General features: G+C 34.6%; 2 protein-coding genes and 1 pseudogene across 2 annotated transcripts; 1 reads left to right on the forward strand and 2 right to left on the reverse strand.

The window, feature by feature from the left end:
* Positions 1 to 3,762: 3,762 nt before the first annotated feature.
* Positions 3,763 to 7,888, forward strand: LOC143550941 (nudix hydrolase 2-like). The gene is made up of 8 exons (XM_077041487.1): positions 3,763 to 3,951; positions 4,177 to 4,242; positions 5,014 to 5,151; positions 5,540 to 5,617; positions 5,699 to 5,749; positions 6,213 to 6,247; positions 6,329 to 6,437; positions 7,636 to 7,888. Exons 1-8 carry the CDS (start codon positions 3,793 to 3,795, stop codon positions 7,822 to 7,824), a joined length of 825 nt encoding a protein of 274 aa, XP_076897602.1. The 5' UTR covers positions 3,763 to 3,792; the 3' UTR covers positions 7,825 to 7,888.
* Positions 7,889 to 11,408: 3,520 nt separating this feature from the next.
* On the reverse strand, positions 11,409 to 13,450 carry LOC143550916 (fasciclin-like arabinogalactan protein 2; annotated as a pseudogene).
* Positions 13,451 to 25,237: 11,787 nt separating this feature from the next.
* Positions 25,238 to 27,034, reverse strand: LOC143550917 (protein TIC 20-v, chloroplastic-like). The gene is made up of 2 exons (XM_077041466.1): positions 26,628 to 27,034; positions 25,238 to 25,474 (listed from the first exon to the last, which is right to left on the reverse strand). The coding sequence occupies exons 1-2, from the start codon at positions 27,032 to 27,034 to the stop codon at positions 25,321 to 25,323; spliced, it is 561 nt and encodes a 186-aa protein (XP_076897581.1). The 3' UTR covers positions 25,238 to 25,320.
* Positions 27,035 to 27,734: the final 700 nt, after the last annotated feature.

The following is a 27,734-nucleotide window of genomic DNA, read 5'->3' on the forward strand; positions in this document are numbered from 1 at the left end:
ATCAACACCTTTCTCTTTGTAGAACACAAGGAACCCATGCTATGTTCACTTTTTACATGCCAATAACTTCTTTGACTTTCTCGAGGGAGCGTTTCCTACAAAACGCTAGTTCGGCTCGAATTTTTATGGAAATTGTGTGTGGGGAGGGGAGAGAGAGAGAGGAATGTATGTAATTATTATTGAAGAGTTGTGGCGTTTTGCTCACTACGTCACTTTTCGCAAAACTCTCCATGGTGACGGGGATGCCACATCGCGCAAAATGCCCAAAAGCGAGGCGTTTTGACTATACATGATCTTATAACAATAAGTTATAAATTATAGGTTTACAACATATCAATCTTTTCTCTCACATAATAAATAATCCCAAATACCTTTTTCAACATCTCAATAAGTTACAAGTCATAAGACAATGTGTGGTGTGTGTCTTCAGCCCAAAAAACGCTCCAAAGCGCGCTAGCACAGTGCCCCCTGGGGCGTTATAGAATGTGATGGCCTAAGAGCATTCACATCTAACCCCTTATCTCAAAATAAAAAAATTATACTAAAAATCACTATATTTTACCTCTCCTTCCACTTAAAAAATATTTTTTTATACCTTTATAGGTTTGCAACATATCAACCTTTTCTCTCATATAATAAATAATCCCAAATACCTTTCTCAACGTCTCAATAAGTTACAAGTCATAAGACAATGTGTAGCGGGTGCCTTCAGCCCAAAAAACGCTCCAAAGCGCGCTGGCACACTGCCCCCTGGGGCGTTATAGAATGTGATGGCCTAAGAGCATTCACATCTAACCCCTTATCTCAAAATAAAAAATTATACTAAAAATCACTATATTTTACCTCTTCTTCCACTTAAATAATATTTTTTTATACCTTTATCATTACCATTTCTCTTTCCTCCACTCATAACTACTTTCAAAATATATTAAAAAGTTATATGGTGTGGACAGTAACATTTCAAATATATAGAAAAATCACTATGTTTTATAAAATATAAAAACTCCTCACTCACAACACCTTAAATCGCTATCTATATTATAAAAACATCTCTCACATAAAATAGAGGGTTGAATGAGAATGCCTCTAACATATCTTAAATATATATAAACGAAATCTTTAAAAGCTCTTTGGTTGATGCCTACATTATTTCAAGCCACCAGATTGCTTTATTTGTTATGGAGACTTCTCATGCATTTGACTCGAATTCATGGGTACGAGTCTCACCAAACTCAGTTTACCCTTAAACGGGTTAAAAACATCTCATTAAATTAAAAATTATTGTCACCAAATATTTGATATGTAAATCATATAAAATGGAAATTTACTAAAAATTAACATCCGATTTTTTAAAATATATTATTTATAATCAAGAAAGATATTATTTATAATTAGACCATGTGTAGTTATAATGCCCCTCCCCTAGGTGTTATGCGCCACGTGAGAGTTATGTTTTTTTTGCAAAAAGATGGTGTAGTCATAATGACTCACCTCTGGGCGTTATGCGACACGTGGCACCCAGTCACGTTTACACTTTTTTGCACCTACCACCGGATCCAATTATTCCGGCCACCATGAAACCCACCAGATCCATTATTCCGGCCACCATGAAAACCCACCACCGGATCTAATTATTCCGGCCACCATAAAACCCACCAAAGTGGATACAATTTCATCGGTGGAACGAAACCGCCGGCGAATGGTGGAACAGTCGCGTATCTTGGCTGGATCTTGGCATGACGGCGGATACTTGGTTGGATCTTGTTCAATACCCACCAGTTGTTCAACAGCTTAAACGGTAACAAAATAAACAATCAAATATGTTTGAAATTCGTGTCATTCAAGCGTTTTGTAGAAAACGCTAACCAAAAACGCCGGAGGGGGGGGGTGCCCCCGACGTTATCGGCCAAAACGACACCAAACCGCCACCACTACGGTTGTCTTAAGAAAGATATTATTTGTAACTAAGAAACATTTTTAGAATAACTTTGTTAAAATAAATAAAATTAAAATATAAAAAATATATAAATATTAGAAAGGAATAATGTAAAACACTCTCGTAATTAATAGAAACACTCGTAAAAGAAAATATAAAAAAAAATCAAAGGAAGAAAAGTAAAATTAGTAATCCCAAACACTCTTAATTTCATGTATGGCGATCGTAACATATGAAAACTGAGTGTAGGATACTTCACAGCTTCATCTAGCTAGGCTTATCTTCTTGTTTTTATCGTCTTACAGGTCAGCTTTATCTGATTACGATTTTTCACGGAATAATAATAATAATAATAATTTACATCTGCTTCTATCGGACTGAGCGATTGCTTACTGAAAACCGAAGTGTTAACTGAAAAGAATAATAACAATAACCGACAATACCGATCGGTTATGGTTAAGTGAATCTGATTAACCGACTGTTCAGTTACGGTTAACGTGTCTTTATTATCCGACTTTTAACTTAAACTTAAACCGATGCTTTTTTTCTCTTTTTTTGTTTTCAAATTTTATACTTCTATTTCCATCTTTTATAACCGAGCTTGGAACCGGCATGTTTTAGCTTTAAAACTTTAATATTGAGCTTGGAACACCGTAACTTAACTATTTCAACCGGAACAAAGGAAAAAAATAATACAAAAAGTACATTATTTTTAAGGTGTCTTTGTTAACCATTTCAACTGGAACCGGAACAAATGACCATTCGGTTATGGTTAAGCAATTTTCCATAACCGAAACTCGGGTATGGTTATGGTTAATGTGTCTTTGTTAACTGACTTTTACCCAAACCCAACCGAACCGAACCTTGTATGTATGTTTTTTTTTTCTTTTTTTCAAATTCTATACTTATATTTCCATCTTTTATAACCGAGCTTGGAACCGCACATTTCAGCTTCAAAACTTTATACCTCCATTTTTAGCTTTGAACCTAAGCAGTTAATGCGGAAAAATATATCGGTCAACGACCGGTATAAAAGATATTGGTGGGATATCAGTAATTCTAATAATTTTAATATCATGTAATATTTATATATATAGCAACCGGTATAAAAGATATTGGTGGGATATCAGTAATTCTAATAATTTTAATATCATGTGATATTTATATATATAGCAATTTAACAATGAAAAAATTAGTATAATCTCCTACCATTAACAAATCAACCTTTTACAAATTGCAAAACACTAACAGTCGTAGCAAGTAAGAATTGATTAAGACTTAAAACACTAAAAGTTGATAATTAAGACTTAAAACACTGATATCGGGAATATCGGTGATATACCGGTCAAATATTAGTCCAATATCGGTCAAATGTTGGTCAATATCGTCGATATTATCGGTACCGATATTCTGATTTATATATCACCAAGGGACCGATAACCGATATATCACTGATATATCGGTGATATATCGGCGATACCGACTGCTTAGCTTTGAACATTTGAATTTGTGCCGCAACTGTCTATAGCCGAGCTTAGAGTCGGCATATTTCAGCTTCAAAACTTCAATATTGAGCTTGGAACACCATAACCGAACCATTTCAACTAGAACAAAGGAAAAAAAGTAATACAAAAAATACACTGGTCAGTTAATAACAGAATGCAACCGAAACCGACCAACCGACCATAAACGACGGATAACCGGCCTTTGGTTAACTGACCGTTCGGTTATGGTTGTGGTTAAGCAATTTTCCGTAAAGGAAGCTCGGTTCTCGTTATAGTAAAGCCCCCATAACTGAACTGACTTTGCACAGCCTTACAGGATTAAACCGACAACATTATATCGACTGCGGTTCCATGGACCGAATGACAATTAAAGACGGAGTTGAAAATGTTCAACTACTTCCTGCAATCAATGATGATCATGGTGGTGTAGTGGTAGAGCTAAATGAACATATGGACCCTGCAAATTTTCTCATTAGGCTTAAAACTTCAATGTCACAGTGGACACTGCAGGTTGTATTATGTCCCTTATTTTATTTATTTTCATGAAGCTTCAGTAGCTGTTTTTATAGCCTCTTTGCTTTGCCAAAAAACTATAAATTTGTAGATGATTGCATAGTTTTTAATTATTTTATTATTATTATTATTATTATTATTATTATTTATCTTTATGCTTACTTAGTGGTATGTTATATACTTCCATTAATTCATTCTAATTTTAAAATGGTTTTTTTATAGGGCAAGAGGGGTGTTTGGATTAAACTGCCTATTCATCTTGTAAATCTTGTCGAAACCGCAGTGAAGGTAACGACCCACAAACATTTTTTTTTCTCTTTCGTTTTTGAGTTTAAAAAATATTTAAATGTATTTTTTTAAAAAGCTATATTATTACAATGATAATTAGCGATGTAAACGAACCGGACTGAACCGAACAAGCCTTGTTCATGTTCGTTCGTTAAGCCTTTATCAGACAAATGAACGGTTCATGAACACCTAACCGAACGAATTTTTTCTTGTTCGTGCTCGTTCATTAAGAAAATGAACTTGTTCGTGAATGGTTCACAAACACAAACGAATACAAATGAACATAAACAATGAACATAAACAATGTTATATTTGATTTGGCTAACCAAGAATGGTTGGTGTCAACAGTTTCGTCGGGCTACCAAGTTTGTGTTGGTATTTTTTTTAACATTCATATTCATTTGTTAATTTTACATGTAATTAATCACATAATACTCATATATATTTTTGTTTTATAGTTAATAATTTTGCTTATATCTACATATGATAACATTTCAAAAGTCATTAAAAAAAGTTAAAAACTTTTAATGAACAAACATAAACAAACATTAACGAACATAAACGGACATAAAAGAACACATTATCGAATGTTCAAGAACACAACTGAACGAACATGGCCTTTGTTTGTGTTCGTTCATTTCGTAAACAAACGTTTACAGCCCTAATGATAATCTAATTGTTTGAAGTAAAAAGATTTAGGAGGTTTTATGTAGCAGTTTCTCGAAGTTGATAATCTTCTACAGTTGCTGTAATGATTTCTTTTATTAACAGGAGGGTTTTTGTTATCATCACGCTGAACCCGATTACCTCATGCTTGTTAACTGGATTCCCGAAACAACAAATACAATCCCTGCAAATGCTACTCATAGAGTAGGTGTTGGTGCTGTTGTCTTGAACGATAAACGAGAGGTATATTAAGTTATTAACTAACAATCGTGGTATTCGGTGCTACATATGTACTGATCTAAGCAGTTAATGCGGAAAAATATCAAATATCGGCCGAGGCCGATATTTTTGAGATATCGGTGGGATATCAGTAATTTTAATATCGTACATAATTTATATATATTTAACACTAACAATTGTAGCAAGTAGGAACTGATTAAGACTCAAGACACTAACATTAAACACTAAAAGTATAAAATTAAGACTTAAAACACCGATATCTGGAAATATTGGTCAAATATCGTTGATATTATCGGTACTGATATTCTGACTGATATTTCACATGAGGATTGATAAACGAGATACCACCGAGATTGACTGCATAGGACATTTTGCCACCTTTTGTTTGTAGATTCTTGTTGTTCAAGAAAAGAACGGGAGATTGCGGGGAAGTGGTATATGGAAGATTCCTACTGGCATTGTTGAAGAGGTATTTGTTTTTGTTAATTATCATGCTAACAAAATTCGGTACATACTTTTTCCGAATAAACGTAGAAGTTTATTTCTACAGGGGGAGGAGATTTCGGAAGGGGTAATTAGGGAAGTCAAAGAAGAGACGGGAGTACGTTTCATGTCTTATGAATTATGATATATGTCAAAATATGTGATATTTAATAGCGTTATTGGATGTTACTAATCCCAGCTTTGACCTATTGGACGAGATTAATCCCAACTCAGGAAATGCTTACAGACAGTCCTAACTTTGAAAGTATTTTCCTCCGGCGATTCCACACTAACCGAAAGCTAACCGTGTTAGTTTTTGCCTTTTGATGACGTGGACTGTATATGTGGCAAAAAAACATTTTGCCACATATACAGTCCACGTCATAAAAAAACTAACGGGTTAACTTTCACTTAGTATGGGATCGCTGGAGGAAAATACTTTCAAAGTTAGGACTCTCAGTAAACATTTCCTGAGTTGGGATTAATCCCGTCTAATAGGTCAAAGTTGGGATTAGTAAGTAGTAACATCCAATTTCCCTATTTAGTAATTTACATAACGCGTATGATGTAACCTGTTTCAGATAGATACAGAGTTTGTTGAAGTACTAGCATTCAGGTATATTTTTTAAACGTGTCAATGGATTGGATATTGATCATGATCTGACCATTAACGGATGGATTTATTTACTTGTGACAGGCAATGGCACAAGGTGTTTTTTGGGAAATCAGATTTATTCTTCATGTGCATGATGCGCGCGTTATCGTTTGATATTGAGATTCAAGAACTAGAAATCGAGGCAGCCAAGGTAACTCATTTCGCTTGTGTTAATTTTACACGTTAAACAACAAACTTGAATTTTGACCCGTTTACTTATTAACTAGAATTCAGAGTTTGACCCGTTTACTAGGCCTGGAAAACGGGCAGGGCGGTCAAAACGGGTTCTAAGCAAAATGAACTTGGGTCAATCTAGAAATCAGATTTTGACCTGTTTGCTTATGAATTAGTAAGTTTGGGTTGTGTTTTATCCTAAACGGGCCATATGGGTCTAACGGGTGGCCAAACGGGTGGAAAGTCGCCAAAGTCTATCTATACGAATATACAGTCTCCTAAATGGTATTATTTACAAAATCACATTGTTATTAATCGGTATATTGGTTTTTATTAGGCCCAACTATCTCCTTTTGGTCGCTGTCGGTCCCAACTAACGAATTGGTTGCTGATGGTCCCAACTTTTAACGTATTTGTTCCCAACGGTCCGTGACTAACGGAATCCTAACACCGTTAGTTGCAGGTCATCGGAAAAACGTTTTTGGTCGGAAAAGTCACATTTTTTTTCCAGAAAACACCACCACCACCAATTGACTCACCCAACCAACCACCACCACTTGAGCACCACCAACCGTTTCCGTCGATGGTTCTAGGGTTCCAGCGACCTCAATAATTGGGCTTTTACTAGAAAAAGGTTCCCAAAAGTCCGATACAAAGTTACAAAGATGTTCGGGACAAAAATGTTGAGTTTTCTGGGAAAAAATGTGAGTTTTCTGGCCAAAAACGTTTTTCCGGCGACCTGCAACTAGCGGTGTTAGGATTCTGTTGGTCGCGGACCACTGGGAACAAAAACGTTAAGAATTGGGACGGTTAGCTACCAATTCGTTAGTTGGGACCGACAACGACCAAAAGGCGACTGTTGGGATTAATAAAAACCAATATACCTTATTAATCAGATTTAATGCATTAATCATGTATAAAACAAATATGGACAAAAAAAGTGTGTTGACTGTTGACTTGGCCCAACCATGGACATTTTGGCTCATAATAAAATTGACCCGTTTCAACCCAAACTCATTTTGACCAGCCTGTCTTTCAACCTCTAGGCATAATTTTCAGGTGAAAAAGAAAACACACCTACTAGTTATGAGTTTTATTATTATTATTATTATTATTATTATTATTATTATTATTATTATTATTATTATTATTATTATTATTTTATTTTTTTATAGTGGATGCCACTGGAGGAATTTGGAGCCCAACCTTCTGCTCAGGTAGAAGGAAGTCTAATGAGGTACATTTACAGGTTATGCAAAGCAAAGGTAAATAAGGATTACACCGGGTTTTCTCCACAACCAGTAACCTCGTTTTTCAGTGATAAACCGAGTCGCATTTATCTCAACACGCGAGATCTAAATTAATAAAAATTTAAAACTAAATATGCAGATCATTTATTCACTATTTATAGTTTGTTGTGACAATATTTGTATTCTTGCTTTGGCGCTTCGCATATTGTCGGTTAATGCTAATGTGGATATTTAAATTTTACTCGATCATCACTCGAGTATTTCTAAATGGGAGAGATGATCTTGAGCTCGGGGTTGGATATTAGATTTTTTTTTCACACTGTCACTCTTTGAAAATGTTATGTGAATCTTGTCACTCGATTATCGAATACGTATGTAACACATATAGACCCACTCATGCTTAAGGCAGTTTTTAGAACTAGACCGGAGCGGACCGCACCAGCAGGTAAGCCGGTTAAACCGGGAAGCTTTATAAAATACTTATTTACTATTTCAAGTTTTATGTTTTGTTTATTTCAGATTTAATAAATTGTTTTAATGTAGTTATTCGTATATTATGAAACCGGTCGGATGATGTAAATAATGATTAAAAATTTAAAACAAGGGGTGTAACCTAGCCGAGCCCGAGCTTGATAATTATGAAGCTTGACTAGCTAGAATTCATAAAATTTGAGCTCAAGCTCGTCTAGGGTCAGTGTTGCAAAAATCCCGACTATGCACCGATTAATCGCTAGTCTCCGCTTCACTGATTAATTTTGGGCTAGTCGGCCAATTAATTGATTAGCGGTCAAATCCTGCCAAAATTGACGATTTCGACTAGATTCCGACCAACATCAGTGGTATCCGGCGAGATTCCGACCCAATTCAACTATTTTCGGCGAGATTGCAGCAAAAACTAACGGTTTCCAGCGAGATTCCGGCTAATTTCTGTCCAAAATATGTTTGTGTATGCATAAAACTAAAAATTTCATATAAAAATGTGTGTGTATGTATAAAACTGAAAAATATACATTAAAGTCCGATCTGATTAATCCCGATTAATCACTAGTCCCACCGCCCGACCACCAACTAGCGATTTTTGCAAAATATAGTTTTCCAAAATCAAGCTTGACTAGTAAAACAACCTTAAAGACTTGAGATCGGGTCGGCTCACGCTAGTTTGTTTGAAGAGCTTAAACGAGCCAAAGCTCCGTTAATTGGTTAAAAACATTTCTCATTTCACAAAGCATAACTCGTTTGACATCTCACATAAAACGCTTAAAGACGTGGTAAACCCAAATTAACTATAGGTTAAATGTAGCCGGATAAATAGTTATATATCGAGTATAGGTTTGTTTAGACTCGTGAGTCTAAATGAGCTTTATTAGAAGCCCAACTCCCGGTCATTAGCTCGTTTAAGCTCCATTAGTTTTGAGTTTTTACAAATCTGATTCCAAATCCAAATAACTCACGAACATCTCGACTCATTTAATTTACGCCTTAACTCGTCGGTAGGATCAAATGTAAAGTAAATGTTTGTCATGCTAACTAAATAATCATATAGTCTGTTTTATAGAATTACACACATATGTAAGTTATTGTATATCATGTCTAACTATTTATTCCTCAATCATAAATGTACATGTTCTTTGTCGTTTTGGTCATTTGGATTTGTTATGCTTTTGCCACATGTTTAAAATATGTTTGAGATGCATAAGTTAGTTGTACCATATGTACAAACTATTATTACACATTTTTTATAAACACAAGAAACTGATAAAGATACTTGTTCATACAATAAACAATAATACTATGACTTTATTAGCGGTCACATTAATCATAATTTGTCAGTCAAATATATCACATGAATCATATGATTTTCCCTTTTACGATTTGTTTAACCACCTTTTGCATGTCATACACCCCTACATGACACGTCTCTGGTATTTGGATAGTGTGTCGGTTGTGTTTGTATATCTCTAGCCTATGTAAATTATTCTTATCAACTATTTATGTATAGCCTCATTAACGTCAAGTAATTTAAATAAAAAAAACTCGATTGTAAAATAAAATGTACATAACTATAAGAGGCCGCGGTTTTTTTTTTTTTTTTTGGGGGGGGGGGGGGGGGGCTCTCAATGTGGAGGAGAGATACATGAGAGCTTGTCAATATGTATATGAGGAGGATAAGCGTGCTCAAACCTTGCGCTTGTAACCAAATGTTTCATCTTAAATCAATCAAACCTTGCGTTTATAAGGATTTAAACTCACAATCATATTTTTAGATTGACAAACACCGTACTATTAGACCACCAGGTCATGGATAATCATGCAGCAATACTTATCATTATTTTAATCAAACCTAATCATTCATGTTATTAATAATTATTTGATCTAATTTGCTTTTTATAGAAAGGTACATATGGAGTGAAGGAGTACTCTCTTGCCCTACATTCACTTTTTAACCTAACATGTTTTACTTTGTCTGTCCATATTTTGAAGTTTGAAAACAGTTCAATTCACCTTTAATAACATGCTCCAATCTGTTTTTTGATAGGATTTGAAATTTCAAAATTTATTCTCTTATTACATACATAAAATATCATGTAATAACTAATAAGTGACTAGGACTTGTGCATCCCATAACACCCAATAACGTTGCGTTAGAATACTGAATACCCTAATTTTAACGAAGAATCGTGGTAGAGTGACAAATTATTTCGTTACATTTACACTGTGTATATACTTATCTTTATAATCTGAGTAGCTAGTTTTTGCTTCACTTGATCCAAGGTCAATAACGCGACAAATATTGTTGTCTACATGCGAATTTGCTTCAAAAGTTGATCAGTCAATTTCAATTAGGGGTGTTCACGGTCCGGTTTTCACGGTTTTTGGGTCAAACCGTGAACCGAATCGTTAGTAACGGTTTTTGATTCTTGTAAACCAAAACCAGATCGTTGAACTTTTAAACCGAACCAAACCAAACCAAACCGTTAGTAACGGTTTGGTTCCGTTTAGTTTCACGGTTTGGGCATGTTGGGTTGTGACTGTAGTGACATTTAAAGTTTAAACACAAGCATTCCAAAAACATGAAATGTAGATTATTTGGAGATTAGTAGTTTAATGAAAAAAAATTTATAAGACATATTCATTGCAACTTGTTACTGCGTTTGGATGTCGGCCTTAACCCATCTTTCATTTAGCATTTAGTATTTAGAGAACAATTAATATGAATATTATATATACACTTATATGTATATAATATAAAATATCTAAAATATTCAAATATAATTAAAGTATATGGTCCGGTCCAGTTTTTTTACGTTTGGTTTTTGGTACAAACCGTAAACCAAACCGTTCGCTATGGTTTTATATTATTGAAACCGATCGACCAATACTTGAGAAAAAAAATCACTCGTGAGACCAAACCGATGACCGGTTTGAACGGTTTTACAATTTCAAACCGAACCATAAACATAGTTAAGATGATACTTTTCATCTTAATCTCATTTAGTCGTTAAAAAAACTAACTAGACAGAAAAAAGAAAAAAAAACAGAAAATCCAAATAATCAAATCATGATTTTTTTTAATTACAATATCATTAAAACATCCATTCAATCACAACCAATTCAATAAACATAAAAAAAACAATCAAGCTAATAAGCTACAATACTTTTGTATACAAATAATATATTAATTAATCACCAAGAACACTCACTTAAAGCAAACCTCAAGATTAATTTAGCACACACTTATTTCACTTATCAAAACCACACTTACATGACTAAATATGCAAACCAAATACTCAAAACCATGGCACCAAATTTGAAACCCTTGATCTCCACAGCATTGTTACTATCTGCTTCTTGATCCGCGGATGCATCGTTTGGTGCATCCGCTGGAGACTCCAATGACGCTGGCGTCAGAGGAGATTTATGCTTGTTTTTCAACGACTTCGGAGTCTCTGAAGTCGTTGGAGCATCTACTTCCGGCGCTGGCGCTGGAGCAAGCGAAACAGCTTTTTTAAAAAGCTCTTTCGGTAATAATACTTTATCAATAGTGAAAATAACTAATGGTTGTTTTTCGGTTAATGTCGCTACGATCCTTGACGTTACAATACTCGTCATACTTGTTACATCCTGACCGTCATTCTGTACTGTAAAATCGTACTTGCTAGCACCATCGGTTGCTAGCGTGTTCATCAAGCTGTTGCTCGATCTCAACATCGACAACGATTGATAAACGGGCACCCCGTGGTACTCAAGCAACGATTGCTTCCCGCCAACGGTTAGATTTTTGAATTTAGGCCGAAACTGTTTGAACGCGTCGTCTTTAGGGCAAAAAATTGTTAATCCGCCTTCGATATTACCAATGTATGTTCACCGCGTCAGAAGCAAGTAATGCGTCAGCAAAATTCTTACATCCGTGTGTGGACATAAGAGAAATAATATTCACAGCAGCGGGTCCCGGCGTCAGAGCTTCAGCCTCCGACGACGGTAACACGCTGCTGATATGGATAACTGAAATATTGTACGCATTTTCATGTAACGTTTTTACAAACGTCGCATCCGTTTTACCGGAATCAACGCTACCGAATCCAATTTTACCTATTAGACACAATGTAATTAGTACAATGTTAGAGATATCATTATATCAATATGTAAATATAGTTACATGGGTAAAGCATATAACCTAGGGGTGTGCATAAAATCGAAAAAAAAAACAATATCAAATAGAAAAAAACCTAGTTAAAAAACTGAACCAAGAAAAAAGAAAACAAACGGTTTAGTTTATGTTTTCTGAAAACCAAAGTTACGGTTCGATTTAGGTTAAAAACCGAAAAAACCCTAACCAAATCGACTTTATAGATTTTCATTTTTTATTTATCATTTTTAAGGAATTTATTATAAAATTTTAATAAATATGTAACTCAAATATTTTAGTCCAAACATATGATAACAAGTTACTTATTAATTACAAAATGATTTATGTCCGAATTCATTATTTTGAATCACTTTTTTTTTTACACACAAATTTTAACCTCAAATGACAGATTCAAAAAACCGAAACCGAACCCAAACAAAATCGTAAAACCGAAACCAAACAATTTTCGATAATTCAAAAATTGAAGTGTTTTTTTCTTTCCAGGTTTAGCCTAAAACCGACCCAAACCGAACCGTACTCACCCCTTAACCCTACATCTTGTACAATTAAAACTTATTACAAAAAACCAAAATATACAAAACACATTTACATCTTTTTTACACACACTTAACACTTCAACATTACCTCCTTTCAGATTAGTAATGTTAACGAATCCAGACGAACCCGAGGGCGTGCCGGTAGCTTGGAACATTGTAGCCGTCAACGCGTTTCCATTATCGATTTCATGAAGCTTCTTGGCGCCAAAGTAGTCAAGTAACACATGAAGTGATAATACATTTTTCATAGCATAGATTGAGAGGTGTTTGTTTAACAAATCCGACATTGCGGCATTGTTTACCGCGCACACGGTGATTGTATTCCGGTTGTTGATCTCATTGGCTAGGTGTGTGATGGTGAGGTAATGGTTGAATGTTGAGAAGTCTGGAAAGGTGGCGAGTATGGTGGTGATGTTGTGCGCATTAACGGGTGGTCCGGTGAGTAGGAAGGGTAGTGTGGAGATGAAAACCGCCACGAATGAGGCGGTTGGATGGTGGTGCATGGTGGTTTGTGGTGATGAGGAAGAGTGTTTGTGTGTGTTAAGAGAATGGTATATAGAGGCAATGGAATAAGTTTTAGGTTGGTTTATTTATGGGGTTTCATGTTGGTGGTAATTACAATATATAGCCGTTGTCGGATTGATAAAAAGGTCGAAATGAGTAGAGGTTTTCGAGTGTGAACTCGAGCCTTCTATGGGGAGGTTGTTTAGGCCCGTCGAGTGTTAACGAGTCTGTTTAAGGTAATGAATACGAGCTTGAGCTGAGCTTAGGCACGTTTGGATTTTCTCAATATATATTCTAATAATTAAAAATGCTTATAAATTAAAAAATAAATAATAAACGAGTGAAGCTTGTGCTTGATATATGACTCACGAGCCAAGCTTGAGCTTTGGAAAAAGAGCTCGGGCTAGGCTCGTAATTCGCACCCTTAGTTGGCTTTCATTATTCTATTTAAAACTAATTAAATAAAAGCCATCAAAACCAAACCGAATTTAAAATTTGTTTTTTTTCTTCGTTCAATTTTTAGCTGAATTTGTACTTCAGTTTTCAGTTTCATAAAATCTGAATTCAGTTTAAACTTTTTACTAAATAACAAATAGTAGTTATTTAAGTTTTGTTATTTAGTCCAATCCAGTTACAAGCTAGTTTAATTAGCTCAATCTTGGTTACCCAAAATAATTCAAGCTTATTCGCTTTCTTCAGTTCAAACCAAAAATCGAACCGAAATCATATTCGGTTATACAATTTGGTTCGAACTTTAGTGAATTCGGTTCAATTATGTTTACAATAACGACTAACTAAAATATTAAAACAAATAAACCGAACCAAATAACCCGAAAAACGAACCGGTTAACACCCTTTATTCCTAGCTTTTCAGGACGTCAAAGGAGTCTTCTTTCACTGTTTTATTTTTCAGAAATATTTGACACTTTAAGTACACTCATATTTTCAGGAGAACCATCCTTTAGAATTTAATTTAATTTTTTTTCCATCAAGTTTATTATTTAAAGAAGACATATAACAAGCTAATATAAAATATAAAATGATGATAATATAAATCTATGTAATTTACACTGTATTATAAATTTATAAGTTAAAAAGAACGTGTCCTTGTCAACCTATGAATATACAAGTTGCGTTGTTTTAGGTATAATTTTTTATTATTAGAGTAGTAATATATAAAAATTATAAATTTACAAGTTAAATGAAACGTGTTCGTATCAACCCATAAATATACAACTGGTGTTTGCCTATTCGGTTCATGTGACTACCACAATTTTTCAAAGTAATTTTATAAAATTCTCATATCCCTGTGCTCAGTCCATTTAAAGCTGTATTTTCGAAGCTCAAGTTTGGCTCGTTTTGATAAATATTTTTTAATTATATTTAATATTTTATAAGTTTTTGAAAATGAAAGTTTAAGCCTCTAAAATGTTTTAAAAAATATGATTTCAAGGGGTTGAGGGGTGTTTTTGTAATTTGACTACAAAGGTCATTGGTAAAACATAGATATGGGGATGGCAGCTTTGCATGTGTCCACGTAGGTAAACGAGGTTGTACGCTTGAATAAGATGCTTCCGCCGACATATATCACCAAATTAAAAATTTAACACATAAACCTTGATTATAAAAATGCATTATAAAATAAATCTAGTAAAAAAACTGTAAATTAATTTATAGATAATTAGTGATTAATAATCTTCAATTTTGCCTAAACATTTGTGATAATTTTCATACATGCATTGGTCCGAAAAGGTACTGGACCGAAGAACATATTAGACCATATGTAGTGGGAAACAGCCAAAACGCCCCCATATGCCTCTTTATTGGCTAGTTTCCCTTCTTGGCTCCACCTTGCCCTTCATGTAGCGTTTTTTACACAATGCTTGGAGATGTTTTGAAGCCGAAAATGCCCCAAAACCGATCGTAATTTTATAATTTTATACGTTTACTAATATGGTGTAGTGGTAGACAGCATGAGTTTCTCAATGGAGACTCGAGTTCAAACCCCACTTACAACACTTGGGGGGGGGGGGGGGGGCATGAGTGGCTCAATGAAGGAAAACTGGAATCTTTGTGATCTCCAGTTCGATCCTGAGGGCGGCCGGGTTTTACCAACAGTGGGCCTTCGTGCGGGTGGATTTTCCCCGAAACTGGAGATAACTTGGAGGCGCTTAAGGGCTCCGTACGGCTGGGTTAGGCCAGCTGGCGGTGGCCTTTTGCCATTGGGTCACCCCGTACGGAGTGCCTATACATTCTATGTTTGTTGGCCTTTCAAATAAAAGCCAAGCTTTGACTTTTTTAAGATACCACACGAGCTCGTGGCTAACATAGGTTTATTTAAGATTTTTCTCGAAAACTATAGAAACACTTAAAACTTGTCATAGTCTAATTAATAAATAATAAATAAGCCGAGCTCGACTTGCTTATTTACAACCCAAAAATTGTGCTCTTTCTATAGAGCATTTTACCTTCACAAACAAAATTGTGCCATTGATGAATACACTAACATGTGTAATGTTGACGTTGGCACATGTAACATGTTATGAACTTATGATACGTAATTTTTTACACTTAAAAGTGTACTGAAACATATGCATCATTAAATAATGCATCAAAGTACTAAAATGAAGCATCCAGAGAGTCCGGACACGTGTTAGAATTTTCTAACTTCCTATATTTTATGGTTGTTTGTTGTGGCTTAACTAAAGTTAAAACATTATATCAACGTCATGTCATTATTATGTAGATAGTACACTTTAACTAGCCCCCTCTTTAACAAGAACATGGTGGGTTAACTAGATTTTTTTTTAAATGATTGATTGTTAGTGGGGGTCATGGCACAGTCACGCTAACGAGAAGAGGGGAAACGGGGCCATGGCGCCCAATGCTGAAACTTTGACGAAAACGCTTGGTGGGGGGGGGGAGACGAAATTACGTATAAAATTTTCATAAACGAAGGGGGTTGGAATCAAATTTTTGGGCGAAGACGGACAAATTACTCTACGTATAAAAATTTTCGAACGAAAGCTGGAGAGAAAAAAAATGGAGGAGGCCGGCAGTAAAGAAGCTTCTAGAGGTGTGTGTATACACCATTTTAAAATACAAAACCGGTTTGGGTTGAAATTGTTCGGTTTGGTCAACAAAAGTCAAAACCGGTTTATTATCGATTTTGGTTCGAGTTGAAACTGGTTTCTTGAACAAGATACGATCGGTTTTGGTTCGGGTTTTGACTGGTTTTTTGCCGGTTTCGGTTCGGTTAACCGGTTTCGGTGGAGAAAATTGCAAACTGGTTCTGAACATACGGTTTCAATCGGTTTCAAACCGGTTTATACCTAATCGGTTTCAAACCGGTTTATTTTCAATTTGATTTTTAGATCGGTTCAATTAAGCGGTTCTCTTGCCCACATCTATCACACACCCTTAGCTAATGAAATAGAAAGCAACCTTCATATTGAAGCATATTAGATTATATTTATACTAATTTACTTGTAAAAATGAGCAGGGGATAATATTATGAACTAAATAAAAAGTTTAAGTTGAGGCAAAACTAAAAAGTTAAAGTTTAGGTATAACAATAGTTAACCTCTGTTGTATACATAGTTTCTTAAGAAAAAAACTAATCTCTTTCCTGTAAGCATGGAGCAATCAAACTATATGAAAAGATGTTGGTTCAATTTCGTTGTTATTTAAGGTGTTCGAACAAAGATGTAGGCTAATTGAATCGACGGACAGTCTTGGTCCTACTGAAAAAACGCAAGAGAAAGTCAAGATCTGAATATAAATGATACATGTAAAAACATTCAAAGTTGAAGTGGTCAGTTACATTAATGTTGATTTTTCGTTTGACTCCAAGGACATTTATTTTATATATTTGATACTGAAAACTATAATTTTGAGATTGACAATTACCCTACTTTTTGTACTTAACTAGCAAGTTCTTTTTATCGGAACTCAATCTGAATTCACTATCCGAAATTTAAATTCGGACATATGAAACTCCGAATATCCCAAGTTAAACACCCAAGTTGAAGTTTCATCCCGGTGCTTGAACTAGTGTTAATGATTTATAGACTTAATGACTTATCACGAAATCAGAAAAATCAAAAGACAACACGCAGTTAAAAATAATAAAAAACTACCACATGCACCAATGCACATGAATGTAGTTGTGGCATTTTGTGTACGCTTAATTTATTGAAGTAGGAGAAAATTTCAAGACAAAACTCACCTTTTGCCATCTTTAAATAAACAACTAGAAGCAGAAAATTAATTAACATGTTTATAGATAAAAGTAAAACTAATTAAATAATGTATATAGATTCTTTCCCGAGTAGAATTCTGCTAGACTAATCTTACGTAAGTATGGAGTCCTAGTTATCGTATTTATAAAACTTAGGGTTTGAGTTTAGTCTTCTAGTTTAGTCTAATAAAGATTGCCGGATTGGTGTCGATCTGAAATTGATTGATTTATAAATAATTTTTTATTTGTAATTAATTTAATTATCACAAATCAATAAAACAATAAAGTTTAGAATAATCTATGATATATATATTGATTGCTATGAAAGTTTTACTAATCAAGAAATATTGTTCAAACAATATGTTACACAAAATGTAAAACATTTTCTTCCTTGTGAATATGAGCAAAAGTTTAATATAACTTAAGTAAAACAAAATCGTTTATGAGATGTAGTCTTTTATGTGACTTTTGTTTAAATAGTTTCTTTTTTAAAACTGGACTATCGAGGTTTCATATTTGTTGTCAGTGTCGTCCAAATCACCAACTCTTTTAGTTTTTAATGTTAAATCAAAGATAAAACCATCTTTTATATAAGTTTATTATAATGGATTATTAATCCCAATTCCCAACTAAAAAAAATGTTAGTTGGGCCTAATCTCAACCAACCAAGCCCAATCAAGAAATTAAGTAAAATCCCAACCAATAGATACATGGCCCAATGGATGATATGGCCCAATTAAAATATCTAAACCGGTAAAATACGAAATACTATTAGAATTAACCAGCTTGCACTCCTGCATCTCCTTCCTTGTTAATAACTAATCTATAATATATATAAACGAAAACATAAAAATTCTACATGTCGCGATGTGGCCGCTTCCTCTTTTTTTGGAGTTACCAGATTTGCTTAATTTATAAATGGAGGTTTCTCATGCATTTGACCAGAATTCACGGGTATGGGTCTTATCAAACCCATATATTTCTTAAACGGGTTATGACATCTCATTAAACTAAAAATTAATTTCACCAAATATTTGATATATAAATCCTATAAAGTAGGGATATACTGAAAATTAATATATGATTTATTTAAAAAAAGATATATATAATATTAAAAAACCGATTTTATAGTAAAAAAATAAACGGATCTTGGGTCTCATCAAACCCATATAGCTTTTAAATCGGGTTATAACATCTCATTTATTTGTGAAACAATTTATCATCAAACCATAAGTATATTATTAACTTTCATACAATAAAAAAAATAAAAATTCAAAAAATAAATAAATATTAAAAACAAACAATATAAAACAGCCCCCTGATACAGGGGATAAAAACTAATAATATATATTTAACTTACTAACCTCTTAACTTATAACAAGAATTAATGTAATATTAATCCACACTCAACCCATATTCATGTGGCTAAAGAATCATAAACTAAATATTTAATTAATCTTAAGCGTTCCCATAAAATTTCGTCACCAATTAAAAAGCCTTTGTTTTAATAGAAACATGACTTGGAACGTTTAAAAACACTAAAAATACGAGATCACATGAGAAACAAACGTCAAAATCCAAAATTTGGAGGAAAAAAAACAAACAAAACGGGTGTTAAGACTTTCAGACCCGTTGTCTGATTGATATTAGTTGTGCAACTTCACACTATTAAAGTGATTTTAGAACCTATAACATGATAAACCAACATTAAATGACTTGTTTAACAAGTTTGTACGTAACCAACAACATAATATTATTAGCATATGCTACCTCATTATCTCAAAGACCCTGTCGCCTCGCAGCCTCATATTCGACCTCATGCCTGCAAAAACCAAAATATTATTTTATTATACATTAATAGTATGAAGCTTATTTATTTCCTCGAGCCTTACCTAGCTTGCAACTATGTGTTAACCACAACCCCAGGCTCACGCAAACCAAGCCTGGGGGCTTAGCAAACTCAATGGTATTGTCCCCCTACAAAAAGATTTAGCATCAAAAACTTCATACTAACAAAACTAAAGCTTACAAAGAGGCTTACCTCTGTATGTGGATCAACCCAAGTAGTATCTTTTCGAGATTATAGTTAGTTTTTGTTGAGATTTCAAAGTATGGTTGTGGAGAGACCTGTTGGAAATATGAACGGTTCAGGTTAGGTCAACGCGGGCCGACCCGATTGTGACCCGAGAAGAGCTACACTGAGGATAACGAACATCAAAGCCCACTTAATTAGTTAACTGGGCCAGACACAATATTAAACAAGGTTTGTGTGACATTAGTCAAATCGGGTCACTTTTGTTATGTAAACCCGACCCGTTTGTAACCCGAACATTTCAAATATATAAAATATTGGATCTTGTCATTTAAAATATATAAAATATATTTTTTTTATATTATGCATTGTTTGACCAATTAAACATACCCATTTTTATGCAAACCATAAAAGAATCTTTATACCCAACCCTTCACTCCTTCCCTATATATACACACCCATCTTCTTCATTTTACTCTTGCTACATCTCCAAAAACTCTCTCAAACTCCATAGATTCAAAGTTGTTATTTCTTATGTATTCTTGAAGTTTTGACTTCTCAAGTCAAACTAACTATAGTCTTTCATTCTAACTTGTTCATCTAACATTACTAACTCTTGAATATGGTGGTATAACATATATATAATACACACCCCTTGTTTCCTTTATTTGTTACTTCACCGACTTTGGTTGGTTAAGTTTCGAATGTCATAAGGCAAGGCTTCATGGAGGACTTCGTGTTCTTGATATATATTTACACACACATAACTTATTATACATATCACTTATGACTAACTTCTAACCCTTTAGTTTGTTCATCTTATTTACAAGTTCCATGGTGTGGGTTTGTATAAGACTAACCTCGGTTTAACCGAAACTAGTCCAAACCGGAAACCGAACTTTTGTTTACTAGTTTTGTTAAAATAGTTGTTTAAACATGTTTATTGCTAGATTTGAGTTTCAAAAATCATTTTTACAAGTTCTTTGATATTAAGCATATGGAATCCATCTATGAACTCGTTGGGAGATGGAAACCGAACTAAACCGAAACTTTTGCTTAAAAGACTTGTAGTTAACTTTTTTTGTTGTAAAATTTAAGTTTTCTTCATTTATAAACCAATATACAAGTTCTATGATATTTGGGCATGTAGAAACCATCTATGAACTATTTGTGAGATGGAGACCGAACTATACCGACTTTTACTCGCTTAAGACACACAAGTGTGTTTTTAGTTATCAAGACTTGTATATTTCTTTAAAAAAATAGTTTACAAACTGATTTTAATTATTTTCTTAAGTACTTGGAATAGTTGGATCCAACTTGATCTCATAACATAGCTTGGACCGACAAAACCGAACACTCGCTTAACGTGCGTTGTTAGTTCTAAACAATAGATCTACATACTTGGTTAAGTGTTAGTATGTTTTAATGAGTTATCTCATAACAATTAATATTTTGGAAAGTTGACTTTGGGTTTGACCATTTGTCAAGACCCGAACCGACAACCCGAACACTCGTTAAAAACCCGTTTTAGTATCTTTAGCCTAATGGAACTTGCATTTTAGCATTTTCCCCACCTTATTACTTAACATTGGTTAAGTAAATATTAAGGTTAGATACTTTAACCCGGTTTTGAGCAAACTTACATTTTTTAAAAGGGTTATTATTATAAATTCTTAAATAGTTACATTTTAAACCTTGAACTTTAATTGATTAGTTTTTGCAACAATTATTTTATTTAAAGATCTTCAAGACAACCTTTCTAAATCCAAGACTTTCTTTTATTTAGGCTTCATACGTTAAACTCGTCGTTCCGGCAAATCTCCAAATAATCAATCTTTCAAGTTTATTACTTGAATGTGAGTAACTTCATACCCCATTTTCTATCTTTTATTTTGGGGGTGACATTTCAACTTATCTAAACTAAATGTTTTATACTTGGGTCTTAAACCACAAACGTTGTTGTATACCTTACTTGAATAATTGCTCGATTTGGTGTTCTATGCTTATTTGACTATGTGTTTATCGCTTTTGGATGGTGGAACTATAAATCCTAGACCATTTGGCAACCCCTCATGGCAAGGTGTCGTTAACGTAATGCAATTAACGATAACTATAAAATCCTAAACTATTTGGCAACCCCTTATAGTTGGGTGTCGCTAACTTGTTAGCGATAACTATTTATCCAAGTTTATAGCTATTATTTATGGTTTTGTATACTAGTTTTGTGGCTTTTCATACTATATATCTATTGTTCAAACTTATGAATTGCTCACCAACCTTTGTGTTGATAAACTTTATTTTATGAAATGTTACAGGTTTGCATCTAGGTTGATTACGGAGTTCGGTGAAGAAAACGTCACAAATACCGTTAGGATATTAGCAAAACTGAACAATATTTGATTTGCTATATTTTGTTATATTTTGTTGTATTTGAGTTATGAATATTTGGTTATGTGACATTTTCGATGATGTGAAATGAAATGAGTTTGTTAAATATTGTCGCTTTAAATAGTGTCATGCGCTTATGAGCAATCGTTGCACCCCGGCATGTTCCGCCGCCTTTGGTCGGGGTGTGACAGTTTGTTGGTGGACTAAGGCTTTTAGTGTAGTGATTGGGCTCAAAGCCCATTGGGTTTAATGGAGGATTAAACCCTAATCCCTTTCTATAAATAGATCTCATCTTTATCATAAATATTAACCTACTCACTTAACTAAAACAACCGCCGCCGTCACTTTCCCGGCAGCCCCGATTTTCTGGCCACTTGCTATTTCCGGCAGTCCCGGTTTTCCGGCCACCTGCTGTTGCTGCTCCTTTGCTACTGATGTCCGCCGACGGACGCCACCACCGCAAGCCGTCGCCATCGCCTGAACAGTTAGCCGACCACCGCCGTTGCCGCCGTGAACCGCCGCCGTCGCCGGAGTTGTTGTCGGATCTCGTTGTGTCGTTTTCCTAGCTCTGTTCGTTACTCTTCGGTGTCTCTCATGGTTGTGTATAACTGAGGTATAATTTAAATACCGTTATTTATGTTTAACGCTATTTGGTTGTTTAGATCTCATACTCGTATTGTTTGTAACCGGATCCTCGTTTGGGTTTCGTTATCATGGTAACTCGTTTATTATCTGCTACGTTTTATTCATTTATATGTTAATATGATTAATAGTTATTAAACGAATATATTAAAACCGGGTTTAATTTGTTAAACCGTTTCTTTTACCACCATTGAAACCCAACAAGACCTGCATTCATCTTCTTCAAAATCATCTTCACCGATCTAAATGACAACATTTGTGGTGTTGTCACCCCTAAAAAAACATAAATTAAGTATGATTAAAATTAACTAAATGAAATTTCAAAAAATTGAATATTATACCCAGGCAATTGAAGAGTCACTTGTTTTGAGTTGTCATCCATGTAACACGATAGAGATATGTTAATAGATAAGGTCAAAAAAGGTCAGATGAGCACATGGTACGGGGCACCGATACCAAAACGTTATCATAGGTACACGTTTTTAAGAAAATTGGGATCGGGCAATGCGGGATCGATTACCAGTTGGTATCGGTAGTTACCGAATTTTTGTCTAGGGTACCGGTACCGAACCGAGCATTTTTGATAGTGGTACCAAGTTTTTAAGAACTTCGGGATCGGTCTTGGTCGGTACCGGGCTCATCCCTAAAAGAAAGCATAAGGGGTTAGTTGTTTATTACTCATAGTTGTAGGTGTTAAATGTGTGGCTTAATTGGGTTGTTAATGGTGGTTGGTGATACCTAATCAGTACAAGAGTTCATATTCTAGTTAGTTAGATTCATATTTCTAATTCTACAGCAAGCTAGATAAGTGGATATGAGAGCTTAGCTTACTTTTCTGAAACTCTATAACATGTCGTGTTGATAGCTAGTTGTTGTAAATGGTAACGCTCAATAAGACACCACTGAAGGCTTGCTAGACGTATCCTTATAAACCTCATGCTTAATGATGAATCCTTCTATAATATAAACTTGCAAAGTAATTATGTATCATATTTATAACCATTGTTGTTTGTATATCAAACATTGCTTATAACAAAACATGACTTTTAAATAATACAAATATGCATTTCAAATTAAAGAATATTATAGTACCGGCTTGCTGAAGGCGATGACTTAGACAGCAGCAGGAAAAGAGAAGTATGGTGGTGCCAAACTGTATGACAAGTGATATGTGGTGTAAAACAATGAATTTATATAGACATAGGCGGCCTAAATTTATTTATTTATTTTAGCTTTATAACTATCTTTTTAAGTATACACGTTTCATAATTTAGTTGAAAACATAAGACCAAATTTATAATTTACTCATATGGAAAATAACTAAATATTGGATGATTGGTCTTGGGATTCAAGTTACGTTCGTGATTAAAAAATATTATGGGTTTTAGGTTGGGTAGGATGTTTTCTCACACATAATGGTTTTCTCAATTCCTCTTGAGAGTTGAATAGAGATAATTGGAGAGTCAATGATCCTTCAGTGATTTATTAAGGTGTTATAAATATAGTTTTTTTAATCAATTTTATATAAAAAAGTTGCTTTTTGACTACTTTATGTAAAATCCAGTTGTCAAACATTAAAGCATGTATTTAATGAGTTTGTACCGCTAAAGCAGTAAAGCTTGTCGTTTTTACCACTAAAGCATGCCTTTAACTGAGTTGTCAAATATTGATGAGTTTGTACCGCTAAAGCAATAAGGCTTGTCGTTTTTACTACTAAAGCATGCCTTTAACTGAGTTGTCAAATATTAATGAGTTTGTACCGCTAAAGCAATAAGGCTTGTCGTTTTTTACTTTAAATTTGAATCAAGTGTCCCGCTAAAATAGTAAGGATTTTTGTTTTTTACTTTAAATTTAAATCAAGTTACACTTCATGTTTTTTACATGTAATTGTTTTTACCTTTTTTTTAGCATCTAATATTTACTTCTTGTCTCAAGTGAGACTAAAAACAAAATACAAAATCTTTTTTCATTAAATTAGTGATTACAGTATAATACCAATTGAGCAAGCCTAACAGTTAATCAAAACTTGAAAACTAAAAAAATTACATGTGAAGGACTTTAAACACATAATAATAATAATAACAACAACAACCAACGGGGCTTGCCTCAATGCTCTAGAATATGATGGATGACCCAAATGTCCCGGGTTCGAGTCCCGATTCCGACCGGATTTTCCCAGAGCAAAAAACCTGTCCTGCCTTCGGACGGGATGAGCCAACTGGGTTTTACCGGGAACGGCCAAGCCAAACTCGGATGCCAGCATGGATCCCGATTATGTCAACATAGTCTGGCCCGAGTGAGGTGGCGGGGCTCCTCCTCCTGTTGGACCGAGAAGTGTGATATATCTTAACTGCGAAAGTCACTATTCAAAAAAAAAAAAAAACACTCAAACCCGACCCGTTTGCCAGTCCTACTAATCACTCATTAAAAACACAAATCATAACCCAACCCAAGAAACCAACAACTAATACCCTTGAACACAATTTCAATTTTCAAATAACAATAATAATATTTGTTTGTTTGTTTGTTTTACATAACTTGTCTATCAGCAGCTTCAGCAACAAGGGGCAATCTGGGAAGATGTCCCAAAACACAAGAAGATGAACCATAAACCAAACTAACCAACATAAAAAAAAAACACAGTGCTATCCAAACTCATCATCAAATCCAACCCAAACCCATCACTTGGATTGAAACCCCTCTCTAATAGATCAGGGAAAATCAACAACACGTCAAGCATGACGGCTTGCATCGCGTTAAACCTAACGTACCTGCGAAAATTAGTTATGTTAGCCAAATGTATAACAATTAACAAACAACTAGTTATTATTAATTAATTAACAAAATGATACAGACCCAAAAGATTTAGGCCCAAGTGATCTTAGTCCAAATGTATAATAATCAATTAGGCTTAGTTGTGCAAGCGAGCCGAGTCGAGTCAAGCTTGGCTCATTTTGACTTACAAAAGCTCGAGCTCGAGTGTGGCTCGTTTTGACTTACGAGAGCTCGGGGTCGGCTCGTTTCGACTTACGAGAGCTCGGGGTCGGCTCGTTTCAAGCTCTTTTTCTAAAGATCGAGCTTGGCTCGTGAGTTGATTTTTCAAGATCGGGCTTGGCTGGCTTATTATCTATTAATTAGGCTATATACATTCTTAATAATTTATATATCTTGAGAAAACTTTAAACGAGCCTAAGCTCGGCTCAAGCTCATGTAGTACCTCAAACGAGCCAAGGCTCACTATGCAGGGTTAAATTAATACATAGAAATCCAAAAAAGGTAAAACTTAAAACTACATAACACTCGTTAAGTCTCGAGTCTCGACAAGCCTAAAAGAGCTTCCCATTTAAGGCTCGATAACTAAGCAAACATTACTTGAATTAGCTTAAGCTTTTAACAAAATGATTTATGCCTAAATTCAAAATTCCGTGCCAATTTGTCTTTTCACCTTTTCCCAAAATCTTCAAGCTAAAATGGCATTACCCAAAAAACCAATCCGAAACTGAAAACCGGTTCGGTTTAGTCAACATAAGTCAAAACCGGTTTATGATTGGTTTCGGTTAGGGCTGTTCACGAGTTGAGCTAGGGTGAGGCAACTCAACTAAGGCTCTAGCTCGATTTTAAAGTTAAACGAGATTAAGATCGAGTCAACGAGCCGAGCCTAGGTTGATTTTGGCTCGGTTACAAAAATGAGCTAACTCAGCTCGGAATGTTTCAAATCAAGTTTTTTTTAGCTAGTTTTATTCGAGCTTTTATTGAGCGAGCCACGAGCTTTCTAAAAGCCCTACTTTAAGCCAAATTTTATTCTCCCTAAAATTTCCAAGCTCAAATGGCATTTCTATTTTGAATTTTGATTATCCGAAAAACCTAAAACAAACGGTTTTCACAAGCTCAAAAACGGTTGCATCAAACCAAACAACAACACACCTGCTAAAGTTAGGGTTTCTAACAACACCAAAGTAGAGCAACAAGAACACTAATGTCCCATTAAACGGGAAGCTTTTAAACACTCTAATAGCCGGAACAAGCGGCTGAATAGCCGTTTGCAGGAACGTGAACTGCGTGACGACGTATTTGCCGTACTGGATTCCGTCGAAGAACGGGTAGAAGTAACACAACGCCGATATTAACCGGTCTGGACCGTCAGCTGAGTCGCCGCCGTTGGTGGATGATTTGGTTATTATTAGTGTTGTACGGCGGTGGTGATGGTGGTGGATTGGAGCTAGGGTTTGGAGATTTAAGGTGGTGAATGTGTTTGAGTGGAGTGTTAGGGTTTTGGAGTGTGGTGAGGTGGTGGATAATAATGATGATATTATTGTGTTTGTGAAGGCCATGGTTGTTGTTTATGTTGTTATGGTGGTGGTGGTTGATAGTGAGGTTGAAGAAGAAGAAGGTGGGATGGGGGTGGCAGTTGATCTACCTACCAATAACAATACCATCATATCCTATCATCAAAGAAAGATCCATAAGGAAAATAAAATGATAATATTATTTAGGTAGCCGGTGGTTTCTAGGCCCGTAAACGAACTGAACGTTCGGCGAAATGTTCGTCAACCGTTCGGCGGGAAGTTCGTTTAATTAAACGAACGAACATGAACACATGTTCCGTTCGTTCATTTATGTTCATGAACGTTCGTTTATTTATGTTTGTTTATTTATGTCCGTATATGTATTAATATAAAGTAATTAATTACTATCTAGATGAGTCATCTAATTAAAGGTTTTATATATTTTTTTTAATTTGTGTTCATTGAAGTGTTTTCATTTATATTCGTTTATGTTTGTTGTGTTCACTTACATTTGTTCATCTATATTCATTTATGTTTGTTTATCTTTGTTCAGTTATGTTCCGTTAGATTAGATTATAAACAAATGAATATAAACGAACATAAATGTTCTTTTATTTAATAAACGAAAAGGAACATAAATATTTGATCGATTAAGTGTTCGTATTCATTTAAAGATAAATGAACGAACACGAATATGCCCTTGTTTGTGTTTGTTCGATTCGTTTACATGCTTTCATTATTCACA

This window comes from Bidens hawaiensis, unplaced genomic scaffold (genome assembly GCF_021521415.1).
Source record: "Bidens hawaiensis isolate Kalapana, Puna unplaced genomic scaffold, B.hawaiensis_p1.1 tig00016203_1, whole genome shotgun sequence".
Classification (NCBI taxonomy): domain Eukaryota; kingdom Viridiplantae; phylum Streptophyta; class Magnoliopsida; order Asterales; family Asteraceae; genus Bidens; species Bidens hawaiensis.